General features: G+C 39.7%; 1 protein-coding gene across 5 annotated transcripts in view; it reads left to right on the top strand.

Moving 5' to 3' along the window:
• Positions 1 to 213: 213 nt before the first annotated feature.
• Positions 214 to 18,470, top strand: part of celf4 (CUGBP, Elav-like family member 4) — a 117,506-nt gene continuing 99,249 nt past the window's right edge. For 2 of the 5 annotated variants that reach the window (XM_077528707.1, XM_077528708.1), the window contains exon 1: positions 214 to 990. In XM_077528707.1, coding sequence (XP_077384833.1) covers positions 708 to 990 — 283 coding nt within the window. In that variant the 5' untranslated portion in view covers positions 214 to 707. The remainder of the gene's footprint in view (positions 991 to 18,470) is intronic. The other 3 variants (XM_077528710.1, XM_077528706.1, XM_077528711.1) reach the window with 2 other exon arrangements.

The raw sequence follows: 18,470 nt of genomic DNA, 5'->3' as shown, positions 1-18,470 counted from the left end.
GCACAAAGGAGCGTTTTCCTCTATATTTCTCTATTTATAGACCCTCTCCCCTCGGTGGAATGTACCATTGGGTCTTCTCAGAAGAAAATAGGGGGGAGCAGAGAAGCGGTGTTTGACATAAGCCAAGTTTACAGCGAGTTTTCCTTACTGAAACCACCCCGCCACCGTGGTAGATGTTGAGTCAGTCCCGCTCGTTTAAACCGAGAAGACACCCATAGCGACTCGAATGCAAAAAAAATAAAAGGGTGCCAAGAAGCTGGGACGAGGGAACGTGGGTGTAAATAGGCAGTGAACACGCTTGGTCTCTCGCGCTCTCTCTCTCTGTCCCTCTGTCTTTCTACCTCCCCCTCTCTCTCTTCTACTCTCTCTCACTCTCAACTCCCATCTCTGTTTCCTCTCTTTTATTATATCAATGAACGACTTTCTGAGTAGGACTTAAACACAAGGAATCAAAAAGCCTCCATCGGGACCAAAAACAGCATCACGCGTTTCTGCTATGCGACTTGAGCGCACGCTACATGTGTTTTTACATCAATGTAAATATTGGCTTTGATAGGACGAGAGCCCAATCAGCTCTGGCGCGGCTCGCTTTCGGACACGAATTGTGACCAAGACTTTGCACCTTTGCCTTTTCATTCGCCACCACTATCATCGCCATCTGCCGCTGTCGCAAGCCGCCCTCAACTCGCTGGCCGGTCCGAACGAAGATGGCAACTTTAACCAACGGGCAAGTGGACGCCGCGGTGCACGGCGTCGGGGTCGGGGTGGTCTCCGCCAGCACCAACGGGCTAGTGAACGGATTAAGCCTCAACCACAGCCCGGCGGGCTGCCCGGCCACCATCCCCATGAAAGACCACGATGCCATCAAACTCTTCATCGGCCAAATCCCTCGCAACCTGGACGAGAAGGACCTGCGGCCCCTCTTCGAGGAGTTTGGCAAGATCTACGAGCTCACCGTGCTCAAGGATCGCTTCACGGGCATGCACAAAGGTGGGTGACGCTCCCGGCATCTGTCACACGTTTGAGGGCGTCAGGACAGACACTATAAAGGATGACGTCAAAAAAAAAAAAAAAAAAACTATAGTGAGTGTCCTAAATCCTCATATTCCAGCATACAAAACGAGAGTCACGACAGCATGCACGAGTGTCTCGGCTGCTTTTGGGTAGTCCGGTGTTTGTAAGCGTGCTTTCATTCACTCCAGTAAATCCAGGCCATTAAACTCACGTTTTCATGTTGCAATAGCTGGAGGCTGTTTGATTGCCCGCGGCACTGTGCATGTTTTGCGTGCGCTTGTGAGTGACTAAGTCCATATAATTAATTATGTGCTTTACACTTAAAAAAAAAAAAATCTTTGAAAACTTTTTTTTTTTTTAATTGCAATAAAATAGTGCATGGATTCTCTTACAGTGATAATTAATTACAATGGCTTAACTTAATGGCTCATTAAATGATGTCTAATGCGTCCAAGTGGTTGGACATGGCCTTTAAGGTGTAATATTAATGAGCAGTCTTTGTTTCGGTGCAACAGGAATGATGATACTTCCCACTTGTACTTTATTTTCTTCTCTCAAGGGAAGGCAAATCAGCATTTAATGAGAGGTCAGTAATTGATCCACTGTACCTGCAGGACATCTCCCAGGGGAGCAAATTACATTAGGAACAAAAATCACTTTCTATAAGCCATCTTAAAACTGTCCTGAAAACATTCTGTTGCATGCTGAATGTATAGCAATTTATAAATCTATACAAATTATTTGAGAGCACTGGAGAAAAACGTGATAGAAGATGACAGTTTGTGTTGGGGGGTATATTTTATTAATAGCACAGCTGTGGTAGCCCCCCTGTTGGACAGTTAATCACCAGTGGCCCCAGAACTATAGGCATGGCTCACCAGCTGATTCTAAGAACTGTCTCTTCACTGCGATATACGGCTCTGCTTCCCGCTTTCATTAGCGAGTCCCCGCTGTGCTCATATTTTAACTAGCTGGAGGCACTAGCTACCTGACTCACTCACATTCCCTGCACAGACCTCAAACACCTTCCAGCCACGTTCTATAGAAGAAGTGTTCCAAATTAGCAGATGTCACAAATAAGTGACTCTGAGGTAAGCGTGAGTCGGAGAACATAAATATTTTTTTAGATATGTATTTAAAGTTCCTTTTTTTTAACCTCAAGACTTTTTTAGTTTCACCGAATCACTTGTGTGAAATCTGTTTGTTTTTGTAGATGGCATTCAATTGCAGTTTACATTTCACTATTAGAAGTATTTTCAGCTTCTAAAAAGTTTGTGGAACTGCCCTTAAAACTCAACTATTTTGTGTTTTTTATAGGGACGTTCGATGCCACTTTTTCAGACCGGCATCTGTCACTCATGTGTGCCTTATGTTTCTGATCGTACAACAGCCAAAAGATGCTGATGTAACAAGTACTGATACCTTGAAATAAGGACATAAATCAGCCCGATTTGTGAAATTGGTACTCGCCCATCTTTATCTAGGCTTCTATGTAGTTGTCCTCCCTACCTAACATCATGTTGTTCCCTCATGGTTGTGGTCCTAAGTGTATGTTATACTATTCAGTATGAACCAAAAACTGTATATACATGTCGAGTGTTACCAGTATAAAAAAAAAGAGGAAAAAAATGGTTGTCATGGCTAACAATGTATTGCCTCACATTGGGACGCTGTTGGCCCCATTTAACTTAACAAGGCGGCACTTTTACAAAGAAATAAGCTCGGTTTCAGCTCACTGATCCACAGCTTCTTTTTGCTACCGCAGGTAATAAATGTTGCTTATCCTGTTCTACAGTATCAACAAGCCCAAAGAAGCAGGCTTCCCTATGGTAATGCTGCCTCTGAAGAAAGAGACCCCTATTATAGCCATTGTCAGCTGTGCCTGTGATGCTATTGCCATAACCCTCCCCATAATGACTCCATGTATCACTGGTAATCTAGTCTTTAGGATTCTGTCCCCTTGGAACAGAGGGCTGAGAGGAGGGGGGGGAGCTGGAAGGAGGGGTGCGGGGGGGGAGTTCTGCAGAGTCTGGGAGTGGGCGCTGGGACACCAGTGCAGGCCTACATTCTCTCAATGATTTTATTTCTCTCCCCTCTGCGACCGAGCCATGCTAATAGAGGCCATTTATAATGGTCACCGGCTGCTACTGCTGCTGCAGCTACGAAGCACACAGTTAGCACACCGAGGCTGCCTTCAAGCTTGCGCCTCTCTTGGATTCAACAAGAGAATGTGAGGGATGGAATTGCAATGACCATTCAATTGGATTCTATGAAAAAATAAATAAATATCCGGCCAATTAGCTGTGATGATAAGTCTACAGTGAAGTTTTACCGTATCGGTCTGTCCGCATCTTTGTTTTTCCTTGTGAACACAACTGTCAGTAAGTTTGTTTTTCAATCGTTGACCTTTTTGGATCAAGTATGTTTAAAAGCACACGTGTCAAACTCAAGCCCCGGGGGCCAGATCCTGACCGCCACATCATTTTATGTGGCCCGTGAAGGCAAATTATGTTGTGTGTGTCCATTTCATGTTTCTTGCTAAAATGTCAAAATTTCAAATTGTCTTCACGTTTAATAACATTGATATACTGTATTGTAAACGTTTTTTTTCCACAATCTTCCTTTTAAAATAAAAGTAATTGTTCAACTTTTTATCATTGACATCTGGTTTCAGAACTAGTTATCAATCAATTTGTTGTGTTGACAGTAATATACACTCTAGGTCAACTGCTAGGTCAAAAACAACCCAATTTTGGCTCAAAAATTGGATCAGCTTAACCCTAGAAATTGGGTTTTTTCATTCCAAAACTGAGCAATCCAATTTCTTGTTTTTCGGTTCTTGGGTTGTAAGAAGCCCAAGCACCCTAACCCAATAAATTAGGGTTGTTTTGTTACAAAATAAGTTGCAAAAATTGGTCAAAAATACCATTTTGGTCCAAAAAAAATGGACCAATCCGCTACTTGGGTCAATTTGACCCAACTTCGGTTTGTTTTGTTATAAAACAAACCAATTTCTTGGGTTAGGGTTCTTGGGTTGTTAGAAACACAAGAATTTCTTAGGATAACAAAACAACCCAGAGTTTGTTTCTTGGGTTTATTACCCCCCCCCCCCCCCCAAAAAAAACAAAAAACAAAAAAAAAAAAAAACAAAGAGCCCTAACCAATAAAATTGGTTTGGTTTTTCGTAGTAGTAGTAGTAGTGGGTTGGTCCATTATTTGACCAAAATTGGGTTATCTTTGACCCAGCAGTTTTAAGAGCACATCTTCTGTCATAAAAAAAAAAGATGGATAACAAGTTTTAAATTCAGATGCCAGTCAAAAAAAAAAAAAAAAAGTTCTACCAATGAACTCTATTTTAAAGGCGAGACTATAACTGTGCTAACAATATATCAATAAAAAAAAAAATGCAAAAAATTGTCTAAAATAAATTTTACTTGGGTCAATTTGACGCAACTTTGATTTGTTTTGTAACAAAACCAAAGAGTTTTTTGTTTTTTTTTATTTATTTATTTATTTATTTATTTATTTTTCTTGGGTTTGGATTCTTGGGTTGTAAGAAACACAAGAATTCCTTAGGGTAGGACTCTTGAGAACCCTAACCCAAGAAATTGATTTGTTTTGTTACAAAACAACCCAGTTGGGTCAAATTGACCCAAGCAGCAGGTCGGCCATTTACCCCCCCCCCCCCCCCCCCTCCCCCACCACCACCACCAAAATTGGGTTATTTTTGACCCAGTAGTTTTACAGGTTTAGTAATATGAGATGATCATACATTTATATGGGTTCATAGACACAACGGCCCTCAGAGGGAAAACTTAATTACAATGTGACCTGCGGCAAAAATGAGTTTGACACCCTTGTTCTAAACGGATGAACAACTGCTGTTTCATGGGCTCAGTCAGTTGGTGTTGCAAAGCCTGAAAGTCAAGCTAAAGGCTGTTAAGACTTCATTATTTTTGACCTGCTGAGTTATGTCAACCAAGTGTCAGTTTGTTAGCATCCTTTGACTCAAACGGTAGTACTAAAAGACAATGCCCAACCTAATATGAATGCCCAATGGGTATACAGTATAGTAATTGACAGTTGTCTTACCCATACTGCAGATGTCTTATGATACAGAAAACTGCTCATAAAGGGAATTGCATCTCTCTCTGATTGACTATATTTGAACATTTTTTCCTCTTTTAAATGAAAATGTCAGAGAAGAAGACTCACAACAGATTATGGGGCGTATCATGTTTGGTGAGACCAGAAAGTCATGACGCCAAAAACATGAAAGACTCATGCTGTGTTTTATTGCAGGCAATTAGATGTTACAGGCTACCATTAGAGAAGTACCATCTGCAGAAAGGAGGATAAAACCAAATTTGCCTTCGAACAAAAACTGTGAGAGCGCGTATGTGTGTCTGTGTGTGTTTTTGTCCTGCAGGTCTCCGTTAATGCAGCATGCGTTCCGGACGAAAAATTTCACTCCAGTTGCATCATCCTCTCTGTGGGATCTTTTTCTATCTCCTCTTGCACTTGCTTTGGGATGCGTGTGTGTGCGTGTGGACTCCTCCCAGAATACTACACTCAGCTTCTCTTACAATGCACGCTCAGACTCCTACTTTGTGTCCTGTTTCTATCAAGATGCATCACTATCGATTGGGCTTGTTTTTGTCGGGAGGACTGCAACATGTGTCACAGAGGACGTCGCTACTTACAAAAGTACACTTAGCCAGCAGCGCCACCCTGCTCTCGCCAGGCTCACCGTGGAACAGCTTACAAGTGGCAGACAAACAAACAAACAAAAAGGGTGGGGAGGAAATACACTGAAGCTAAGGAAGAAAAGTCCCTCATTAAACTACATAAAACATTAAAATTAGGGATGTTAGGTGATTAAATATTTTAATCCTAATTAATTGCATGACTTCAATAGTTAACTCACAATTAATCGTAAATTTGATATATGTTCTAAATGTACAATAAAATGTACAATAAAATATTTTTTCCAAGTTTTCATACCCTTGTTAACATAAAAGTGGGAAAAATGTAAAACTAGTAGAAATATGGCTGCATCTTTTAGTCATTGATACAGTAATTTCATAATAATTCATAAAATTGGGTTAGAATTAAAAAGATGTACCATAGTGTAACAACAAGTGTGATATTGATTTGTGTTGAGGTAATTTGTCTGCCACTAGATGGCAGAATTGCATTCTTAAGACGCTGGTGACTGTTCAGTGCATTTTTCTTTTCATATTAAGAGCTATCTAATCTTTAACATGAAGTAACTTGTGAAATTCTGCACATTTTTAAAATTGTAAAATACAACTTGACCACAGTCTCCACAAATATATGCATTATTAAATTTATTTCTGCTCAATTTTGAGGTGGACGTGTCTGCTGTGTTGTGACTGGCATTCCCCCAGTACAGGCTTTGTAAGTAAGGGACAGTCATTAATTGTAAGTTTTAAAAACAATAGTGGAAAAGAACTTTCAATGAATGCAAAATTAACGCATTAATTTTGACACCCCTAGTTAAAATTAGTGTTGTTCCGATACCGTTTTTTGGCTCCCGATACCGATACCGATACCGATACCCAGCTTTGCAGTATCGGCTGATACCGATACCATACCGATACTTAATTTTTTTTTTCCTCAACATGAAAAAGCTGTCCTGCCGTTGGTTCAGAGCATTCAAGGGCCAATAGGATATCTTCGATCGGCATGCAGTAAACATGTCACATATCAGTGAATGTCGTGCACCAGCAAGACACAAGATGCTGCATCCAAAATCCTATATTAGCGTTGGAATTAATGGTATCGGCATGTTACTTGTGAGTAGTCACCGATACCTATACCACTGTTTTTATGCAATATCGGCACCTCTGCCGATACCAGTATCGGTATCGGAACAACACTAGTTCAAATGCAATAGCATAGTAGGTCAAAGTGTTATTATTGCAAGCCACTGCAACATTATGCACAGTTTGAACCATAAACGCTGCCTAAATATATGAAGTTTCTCCAAAAAATGTTAAATACAACAGAACCGTACTTGGCAGTGATTCTTTCAAGTACCACTCCAGTGAGCCCGAGTCCCACTCTTTGAGAATCACTGATCCAAACCAGTCAATGGGAAGCTAACAAATCTTGGTGAAAACATCGCTTTGGTTATCTCGCCCCCGGATAACTTCCCACTGCTGAGGCAAAATGAAGACTGAATGGCCACATGTTGTTGCTTTTCAAAGTGTGGCTGCTTGAGAACTCCATTTCAGAATTACATTATCCTGGGAAGCCACTTAATTCACCCACAGAAAACATTTAATGTTAATAGTTCAGAGATCACACAGTGTCCGAGTGGATACTTGTGCATTAGTGTGTACTTATGTCTCGACTTGGCAAAGACACGGCTCTCGTGGATGGCTGCTTTGACCCGAAGTGAAGAGCAGATGCTGATAGATAGAGGTTTTTTGTTGTTTTTTTAAATGGTTTATTAGTTTTATATAACCCACTGTGCAAATGTTATACTGTTTTTTTTTTTTTTTTTAATATGCTCACCTAAACTACTCAACCAATACCCCAGAGCGGTTTTAAAATGAAATCAGTGTTTCATCAACATTTGGCCTTTAGTATTCCATATGGTTCCTAATCTTGCGTTCCTATTGTTGTGTTTGTTGCCTCGGTTGAACGTTTTAGTAGATGGGAGAAAAAAAAAACATTTTTTCCCCCAACCACAGCTTTTTTTTTTTTTTTTTTAAATAAATGTTCCTTAGGCATTTAAATTGGTTCTATTTTACTCTTGCATCACATGAGCTTTCCTCGCTTTGTGTCAAGTTCTACCAATTTGACACCTTGGGTATATCCTTCTCTGTCTGTCTGTCTGTCTGTCTCTCTCTCTCTCTCTCTCTCTCTCTCTCTCTCTCTCTCTCTCTCTCTCTCTCTCTCTCTCTCTCTCTCTCTCTCTCTCTCTACATAAATACATGCAATGTATTTGAAAAAATATATATATATTAGATGAGAACAACCAAAACATCACTGTGAAGATGGGTATTTACTAAATACCCATAAAATAGTGAAATTTGCATTTTAAATTGTGACTTCCGGCTGTTTGAGGCTAGTCACATTTGTTTTGAGTGCACACTTCCTATTCAGCGCGGTTTGCACATAATGTAGCTTGATAGCTTAAGTATAATAATATGTAAGTAATATTCACATTTTATACTGGCAGCCCCTCCAAAGAAGTAAAAGGTGTTTTGTGTAATGCTTAATGTATATGAGCATTTGTGTTTATCTTTTTTAATCAAAATACATTCTGATGGTTCTATAATAGCACACAGTATGGAATGTGTCACCCGTGTGTGTTTTTATTGCATTATAGATTTTCCATGAACATTTATCATATACTGTATGTCCCCCTCCATCTTCTATTTTTTTATGTTTATGCTCCGAATGTATATGTAATTATACCGCAGACAATAGAACTGTGCAGGCCTCCCATTTAAAGAAGAATGCTCAATTGTCTATGTTTAATAGTAATATTAATATTTAACGTGCAAGCGCAGATGGAGCCCTCACTATGCACATGAATTCAGCTCTTGCTGCAGCCCTGCACTGCAGAAGCTTTGCATGAGGAAATAGCAGCATGACACAGCAGTAATATGAAAAATAGACCTTAATTTTGTCACCGCTAACAGTGTCAGTGGCCCATTAATTCATGTCCACTGCGCAATAATTCTGGTTGTGCTTCCTGCCCCGCATGTCATCTATTTGTTTGGAACTGTATCTAATGTATTCCCATTTTTATCTGTCTTTATTCTAAAAGAGGTCTTTTTTTTCCCTTTAATGCAGTTTTTCTGGTATATTTTCAGAACAAATCCTGATTTTCTTTTCTAGCGTTCATACAAAATTATTCAAAAGAAGAGTGATCATTTCCAGAAAGCTGAGTTGATGTTTGTTCTCCACAAAACGGCTAATTGTAACTCAGAGTGGCATATCCGGGCTCTGTCGGATGGATACACAAAAACAGGGATTACGTGATGCTTGTACTCTTTATCCTGGTCAGAATGCATGTCACTGATCTCCGTGCATGTGCAAAATGTCGGTCCAGATTTATATTTATTTCACCCTCTGTGAATTTGCAGTTTGCATTTCCGATCCTCTATGGCTGTATAACGAAAAAGATTTGAGACCCACCGATTCAATCTTCTTTCTTACCATCTCGCTTCATGCTTATTTTATGTCTCCAATTAAAAATGTACCACACTGACTTGTAAGAAGAAGTTGGGGATGAGGGTTAGGGCTTTCCAAAGATCCCACTCAATTATTCAAAAGCAAGGGCGATTCGGAAAATGGTAGGTGAATAGTAAGTCATGCAGAAGTTTTGGAGGGTTTAGGTTTCAAATGTCATAAAAGATCTTCTGGTGAAACCAGTGGTTGCCTTAGTTTGAGATAAGGTGAGTCAGCTTTGACCCTATTCTCTCCAATTAATTAACTCTTTGACTGCCAAACGTTATCCAAAAAACAACCCCAATGGTGCCAGCCGACTTAGAGCATTTTCACTCACCTTTCAAAGCAAACAGAATATTGTGCAGTATGACTACATAAACATGGTGGATACCATATGAAAGATTCGATTCCAATCTTTCATGAGAAAAGAAAAAGTATGTACTCGCTACCTTATTACATTTTCTAGTATTTACCATTCGAAATTAGGTCATTTGTGACATAAGCGAAAATACAATAATATAACGAGAAAACAAGCTTTTTGTAAAATGATTCATGAATCTTTTTATTGCACAAGTTTGACACTAATATTTTTTGTTTAGTGACAAGGCAGCGCTGTACAAGACGTTGTGCTGCCCATTGAGAGAAAAAAAAATGTAATAAACATAAATTAACGTTTATGGCGGCATTCATTAGGATTTTAAAATACGTCATTAAACGTTTTTGGCAGTCAAAGAGTTAATTAAATTAAGTACTATGGTTGCAGTTATAGGTATTCTGATATCCTACTGAAAATTGTATCGAATAAGCGAGTATTTGGATAAATATAAAAAAATATATACAGTATTTTTGTCTGGTTAAAGGTACTGAATGCAGAAAAAGTAATATTTGAATCACTACTGCCACCCGTGGCCAAAAAATGAAAGTGCATTTTCCCTTCATCACATACAATGTGCAGATGACATCACATCCGCAACAGAAGGCGGGAAATTCAAACCCAAATCCTGTCAGAAAACGATTGGCCAGAGGTTTGCAGGAGTTCCCATTAAGAACAGCTAATGTGTTAATCTACTAATTAAAAAAATATGTTTCAGTCATTTAAGGTCAAATAAAAAACCTAATGTAAAGCTAATTTTGGGCAAATTGTACACAAAGTGCATGATTAAATACGGAAGATTTAATTATTAGAAAACACACATTTGCACTTCATAATGAATGGCTGTTTTTCATTTTTAGATAATCAACTTTTTTTTTTTTTTGACTGAAATTTAAACTGTGCTAAGCAGAACACTATTTTCCACTCCAGAAACATTTGAGAGATTTTAGACAAATCGCTCTACAATTTTGTGTGATGTCACCGCCACAGAACCAATTTTGCCGACTAAAACAGCACATTTGAGTAAGCCTGTTTGTTAAAAAGTGATCAATAGGAACGGCAACTGTGTTGGGCATGCGTGTTCCAGAACTCAACGTTGTCTGGTGCTAGAAATGTATTGGCTTCTTAACAAAATATAGTTCTTTTTTTTATGGGCTGCCCTACTCACTGCAAGTGAGAACACGTTGCATATTTGGATTCCCAGAGTCAGCATCCTTCATTTAAAATATGACTTCTCTTTAGCAGATGCAAGAAGAACGTCTGACGTTAGCAACTCAGAACGGCTTTCTAATTCTTTCCTTTCATAACGACTGTAAATTTCTTCACAAGAAATGTGTGATGTTTGGCACGTAGCTAAGTGCCATAAGGAATGAGAAGCGCTTTGAATGCTTATTTTAAATGCTCTGTTTCGCAACTTTCCTCCAAAATTGGGCATTTTGCAGATCAGATATTACCCTTCCAACCATATTGGCATCCCATTCAGGGAAGATACATCAAGGCTTTATCCTATTATGCTGGTTGGAGAGCAGATAGAGCAAAACACATCGTTGCAGAGGGAGATGGTGCAAGAGCGCGTAAAACGACACAGAGCTAGAAACGGAGGGAGATGTTGAGACGGGGTGATGTAAGAGAATGCGTGAAAGAGGTGAGGGAGATCCGCGGAAAAGGGTTAGGGAGAGGAGGGGTGCACACAAAGACAGAATATCAAAGAAGAGAAGAGGTGCAGCCCAAACAAGAGACATTCACAACGTGGCGGAGGGAAAAGCTACGAGGATGAGGAGTTAGAAGATTGAGGGAGTCCCAGAGACAGATGTGGCCCTCGCTGGCCCCAGCTGATTGATAGCTTCTGGCCTACTTCCATGCCAGGCTCTGACCTCTCTGCCCTCTGCTGTAATTTATAGGGCGAGTTTTGCCAGATTTAAGTGCTACACGCTCTGGCCATCATGGGCCAAGAAAGGAGAATGACCTTCTTTGGAAGAGAGCTGAATTAGACCCCCACTGCTCTCAGACACCCCAGGAGCAAAGTGTGCCCTCCATATTAGCAGGATCTTACACAACTCATTAAGCGACACACTTTGGTCTTTTTTTTGTTTTGGTTTGTTTTGTTTTGGGTCATAAAGTTTTGTCTTAGGATTTAATTAACTTCAGCAAGAATATTCATAGGAGAATTTTAGGGAATGAACTACAGACTTTAAAATATTAAAAAGAATATATGCTTAGTTTTGTGTATTTTGCCATTATTTTTGATAAAGTAATTGCATTTAAACACTGTCTATAAAATACATTTTGATTTCTAATTCTTTGGTGCTGGTTATACAATGTACTGTAAAATCCCGTGAATAACACATGATCCCAAATTGATGGGTAGGTATTATGCAGGCGGCTTAAGAAATAAAAAAAAAATTCTCATTGTCCAGGACCTCGGCAGTTCCTATAGGTTGTAAATAAAGAAAAATAGAATCACTGATTTATAGCCTATTTCAGGCACAACATAACTCAATATATTTCTTATACAGTAATTAAAAGTGTAACACTTAAAAGCAGTGCACAACAGATTTAAAGTGATTGAAAAGCATGTAAAGAAATTCAAATGGCTTATTAAAATGACTAAAAGAGCGTACAGTGGAAGAAAAAGATTTTCCTGTATCATAGTTATCAGAAGAGAGCATCGTTTTTAACCTGAATTTAAAAAAAAAACATTTAAAATTTATTGGCATGTTTTGAATCTTTATTCGTTCATATTACTCACCCTGATAATAAAGGATACCAGCAAATTGGGGGAACATATTAGTAACGATTACTGCAATATCCTGATATCGCGACATTAAAATTGCCACAATATCGTCGTCGTCGTGTCATGATATCAAAAGCAGTACGTGTTAAAAAGACGAGGTTGTATTCCATTTGTGTAGTTATAGCACTCTCTGGTGGTTAGTTTATTAATGTAGTTTAATTTTAATTAGGGATGTTTTGGCCACTGTGGTGGTTATCACTCACATAAGTCATACCAGCAAATATTTTATAATACCATATAATACCATACCTTTTCACCTGCTTCATCTGAACACAAACATTGTAAACTACATAGACTTTGTGCTGCTGAGCCAATTGAAGCGCATGACATGACATGGCCAAGCCTTTTTTTTTTTTTTCTATTTTGTGCTTCTATTATGTACAAAATCACAATATTGAATTTTTTTCTCCAATATGAGCTTCATCCAGCCATCCATCCCCAACTTCCCGACAACATTGTAATAATTATCATATCATGAGGTTCATATTGTGCTATTTATCATATTGTGCCATTTCAATACTGTTACACCCCTACATAGTATACCAAAGTACCGAGAAAAAAATTCTTTTTAAGGGAGATTCTAGGGGGCGTATTTACGGTAATTGTCATTCACAGACCGCATCATCTTATGAGTTTTTGTTGAGTGTTTTCAATCCAGGCTTTCTTACATTGGGTCCCAGCTGAAAGGAAATGATATGAAATTTCATTGTGCAAATTTGTATGAAAATAAACAAGGTCTCATTCTCCCTCTGCTGGGCTTACTTGGTTGGCTGGTGGGTGGGCTCAGCTGGGTTAGAACTTGACCATTCAGAGTGCTTCGGCAATGCATATCTCAGTCAGGGAAAGATCTGGATGGAAAGCCATCAGCAAATTATTGAAGATTTGCAATTTAATGGTTTCTGAGATCTCGGCCTTTTCTCCGTGCAGGTTCCCAACGGGACAGAGTCTATTAGTTTGGTTCTTTAATCACAGGACAGGAGATGGGAATCCTGGTCATATACTTCCAGTGCTTCGCTTGGTGTGGAATGATTTCATGGAGTTTATCGAAAGAGATAGAGCTATGTGTGTGTGTGCGCGTGTGTTTGCATCCACGCCATTCTGTGAACATTCATTATTTGATAAATATGGCTTCCCCTGGAGCACAATTTGTGTGTATGCGTGTGTGTGCGTTTGAGGGAGAGAGCCAGTGAGGGAGAGAGAGATTCCTTTACAGCTTATTCATCAATAATATGTAGACACTCACTCACAAGAAAAACGATGAAGATGGCTTCCAGCGTCATGTTTCAAAATATTACTACCACAACCGCTCAAATTGAAAAAGAGATCGTTTACACCATCAACTAACAGATCAAATGCACCACAAGATAAGGAACAAAATACTGAAAGTTGTACAATACAATGAAGTCATGTGACACAAAGTTTTGTTTTTACCATCTCAATATAATATATTGTATGTTTTGGCACCAGGACTATCAGTTACTATTTTCAGTTAAGTGGTTAAAAAAAATCTGAAAATGGATAGTATTAGCATTACCATTTGTTAATTTATTTATTTTTATTTATTTTGTATTTTTTCCCATCCTCCCTGGGTTCTTTTCAAGGTGTCTTCCTTTTTGGCAGCTTTTCTGCTGTGAATTGGACGAAATAATATAATTGACTTGATTCAACTGACAAAGAGGTCCATCTAATCATAATTTAAAAATAAATTGGGAAAGTTTGTCCAAGCATTATATAGGAAAGTACCATCTTGAACGTAAACAGGATATAGTCTGTAAGGATGCAATTCTGCAAACCATCCAAAAGGTATTGAATGGTACATTTAATTATATGATTTGCAAAGTAAATTAAACAATTTTATCAAGATTCTAATAAAAAAAAAATAAAAAAAACGTTTTATACACAAAAGTTTGAATTATCATGGCAACAAAAACTGAACTGTCTTCTGCAGCACTGCCATAATCTTCCCGACGAGAAGCTATTTAATATGCCGTGTAACGTTAATAAATTAACTTGGTAAAGTGATTTCAGAAACGGCTGTCACTTTGTTAGTTTTAGTCATTGCCACATTGGAGAGGATGGATAAGCATGTTTACTCGAGGTATGGAAATGCCTGAATGTCTTTCATGTGTCCTTCCTGTATGGCGAGTGACTACTGGTCCATGTTAGCTTTGCAAACATCCTAATTGTGTTAAATGGGGAAAAAGGGAGGGGGGAAGATTAAAATCCATTAAAGTCTTCTGTGAGGGTATGCTATTCCCGGGATGGTGCTTTTGTTCACTTTGGCAAGGCAGAGTTTCTCCTTGAAACCCCACAAACGTTGTCATTGTGTCTACCTAAAACGTTGTTGCTGTCGCTGGCTCTTGCTCTTTTATTCACTGTCACACTCGCTTTGCTCCTCTTTGCATTTCTTTTTGTGATTGCCTCTCTCCATCCTTCTTACTGTCTTTGTGTGTCACTCCCATTTTCTCTCTGTCTATCGCTCGCCTGCATTCCCTTTGTAGCCCTGTTTCTCGCCATCGCTCTCTCTCTCTCTCCCTCTGTCTGTCTCAGCGTCAGATAAGCTCACTGGGGGAGACTTTAGAGGACTCTCCATCTGTGTATAAATAGCTCTGGATGAATTATTGAGGGACCTGGGGTTGCTAATAATCCCGCAGGACCCATCTGACAATGACACAGAAGATGGAGGGAAAACAATTACGCAGGATTTCTCCTTCAGAAGAGAGGGAATGGGGGAGGGAGGGAGAGAGGAAGCCGGTGGCCTTTGGGAGCCTCCTCGCGGGGCCCAACATCTTGGCTAATAAACCCAATTAAATCTCCGGAATCAATCGGGGCCCCGGGGGCATCGTCTCTTTTCCTCCCCCGGACGGCATGTAACAACAGGAAGTGTAATGATTCATGTTCCCCCTCTTGCGTTTTGATCGTCCTCTCATCTCCATCTTGCACGTTGGCAAGGAGGACGGGACAGGACGGGATGTCCGCCGAGGCAGGATAATAGGACGGGGAAAGGGAAGGAAAAGACGGGCGAGTGGAGTGGAGAGGCGCACAGAGGAATATTAATGGGAGTGTTTATCCTGTAAGTGTTTTACTCAGGGGACAAGACATGGGAGCGCTCCCATGCCCCAGACTTTGTGTTCTCCCTGACACATCTGATTCCTCCGCAGACACACTTTTGAGTAATGGGCCCGACCCTCGACATGTGTTCCTGACGTATACCGTACATCCATCTGTTCGTCTGCCACGAATTGGGTCAAAGATGGACATTTGCATTGTAATGTTGGTTTATGAAGGGAGCTCGGAAGGAAAAGTTCTTTTATCACTGTAGTTTGTATTGTTTCAAAGCAATGGGTGTTTACAAGAAGCATGAGAGATTTGTGGTTGGCATATCTGCCTCACAATCAGGTGATCCATCCAGGTCAGGGAATTTGCCAATTCTCCCTACGCTTGTGTACACGTATTCGAGTTCCCTCCCATATCGCAAAGATGTTTCTTATCTAAAATGAAGATGGAAATGGCCATAGATGTGAATGTGAGTGCAATTTTTGGTTGTCTAAATGTGCCCTGCAGTTACTGACCGGTAACCAGTCTACGGTGTACCCCCTCTCGCCCAAAGCCAGCTGGGATTGGCTCCAGTAGCCTACGACCATAATAAGCAAGAGCAATAGAAACAATTAATGTATGGATAGATAAGACCTGATTGTGACTCTACTAAAGTTCTGTCTCTGACTCAAAAATAGAGTCCTTGAGTCACGAGTCACGACGTATGTGACCTACGACGTTTTGACTATACGACGCCTGTGCCTTGTCCGTAGCACCTTATTTTTCGTTAATTTCCCACAGTAATCACGCCATTTTGCCTCCAGCAACGGGAGTCCATCGAACAGGTCGGCTCACCATCAGGCACGTCACATTTCTGTTTTTAAATTTCCATTATCTCCGCTTTACCATCCGTCAGCAATGAATGTCCGTGCGGAAACGTGAAATATTGGTTCCCGTATCTTCCGGGTGGCTCAAATATGTTTTTTTTATTTTTAAATTACTGTACAAAGTATTTTAATGTAAATATCGACTTTAACTGTGAAATCTGACTAGTCAAAATTTGGGTTATATCGCCAGCGTAGGAACGGAACTTGTTCGTATCTCGAGGACTGCTTGTAAATTATACCTCTACTTAAAAATGTTTCTGGATTCAGATTATTTCCTATTTTCTTAACCGCTTTTCCTTACTAGGGTCGCGGGGGTGCTGGAGTCTATCCCCAGTAGTAGGCAGGGTACACCCTGAACTGGTTGCCAGCCAATCCAGGGCACACAGAGACGAACAACCACTCACATTCACAAGCACACCTCGGGACAATTCAGAGCACCCAATTAACCTGCCATGCATGTCTTTGGAATGTGGGAGGAGACCAGAGTACCCGGAGAAGACCCACGCAGGCACGGGGAGAACATGCAAACTCCACCCAGGAAGGCTGGAGCCTGGATTCGATCTTGCGTCCTGAGTACTGGGAGGTGGACATGCTAACCACAGCAGAGCACAGCATTTTTCCAGTGTATATTACAGTATGTTTGTTCAAAGATCAGAAAGGCAGAAACATCATTTTATTTAAGGTGCTGCACTTTAAAAGGAATGTTTTTCTTCTTGACACAACTTCCTAGTTCATAAAGCTACCGATTTACCAATTTGGCAGACCACTCTGCACCAATCTAGGCGTTCCGGAATAGCGAGGATGTGTCCTTGAAGATACACATAATTTGGTGGCAGAAAGACGGTCTGAAGTTTTGCTAGTCTAAATGTCTAAATGTTGGTTTGGATGTTCAAACACAATTTTAGTACATTTGGTCAGGGCATAAGCACACAGATTCTGAGCTCTCAGAATATCTAATGCCTGTCATATTTCACAGAAACAATTGGGTGGGGGCAGACATACAGGAGGTCTGAGGACATATTTACTGTACATTGCCAGCGCTTATCACCCGTTCATTCTGTACAGAATTTAATGATGTGGTCTGTTGCCACATCTGCCAAGAGCAGTGACAATGCTCTGGTCACGCATAGATCCTTTTCTGCACATGTCTCCATGCAAGATGTGAGTGCGCCCCATTTAAAAGGGCCCACAAAGGTGCAAACATTTGCACACGTCTGCAAAATTACCAATACCCGGTCTAACATGGGTCCGTGCAGATTTACATTGCGCACGAAATTTGCGCTGGTCACGAAAATAGAGTCCATATTCTTAATGAACTATTACAGGGCACGAGGATGCATAAATATTCTGTATGTCACCATGAATTGGGCACAGTATTTCATAGAGATGCAACATACTGTAATGTAGTAACCTATTAGTTATACCTACACAGTCCAATGAGATCCTCTGAGGCAATCTAAATCTGGCCTTTACGAAGCTAATAATCTGTGTTGTTTTTTGTATTATTGTGTATTGTGATCAGAGCGATTTGTAACCACATTAAGGGGCAAAATATTTGACACAACTTCCTGTATGATGTAGTTCAATTGAGCATCACAGTAAACTACAACTGGATTAATAAGCATCATTTATTGTATTTTTTTAAAATAATGCACATAACTGAGCATTATTATCATATCAAGGGTTTTTATTTATTTATTTATTTTAGCTCTTACATTGAATCTTATCAGATTGCAGAGGTGTATCTACTGTAATGAGCCAAGTTTTTAAATGGATAAAACTCTGCTTTGAAATAATTTTGTATCATAAGTATTATCTGTTGTAATTGACCTATTATCATCTCATTTGAGCAGATTTAAGCCATGGGGTGGAGACAAAATATAGCACCATAGAAGGTGTCAAGTCCAGGTGGCAGCTGAGTCATCTTTTTAGATAAGCAGTTTCTTGAATGAGACAATTGGGGCCATTCAAAAAAAAAAAAAAAGAGAGAGCTTGGAAGGTACATTGACAAAAGCAGCTTTACCAAGCAATTTTCTTCTGCATGTTAAAGGAAAAGTCAAACTTAAATATTTCATGACAATAAGATGATATGTGTGACCTCACTAGTATAAACATTACATTTTGATTAATTTTGCATTTGTGGAATAAGAGTTAT

This window comes from Festucalex cinctus, chromosome 8 (assembly GCF_051991245.1).
Source record: "Festucalex cinctus isolate MCC-2025b chromosome 8, RoL_Fcin_1.0, whole genome shotgun sequence".
NCBI classification, from domain to species: Eukaryota; Metazoa; Chordata; class Actinopteri; order Syngnathiformes; family Syngnathidae; genus Festucalex; species Festucalex cinctus.
Note: the sequence above shows the minus strand (reverse complement) of the source record. Positions and strands in the feature narration are given on the sequence as shown.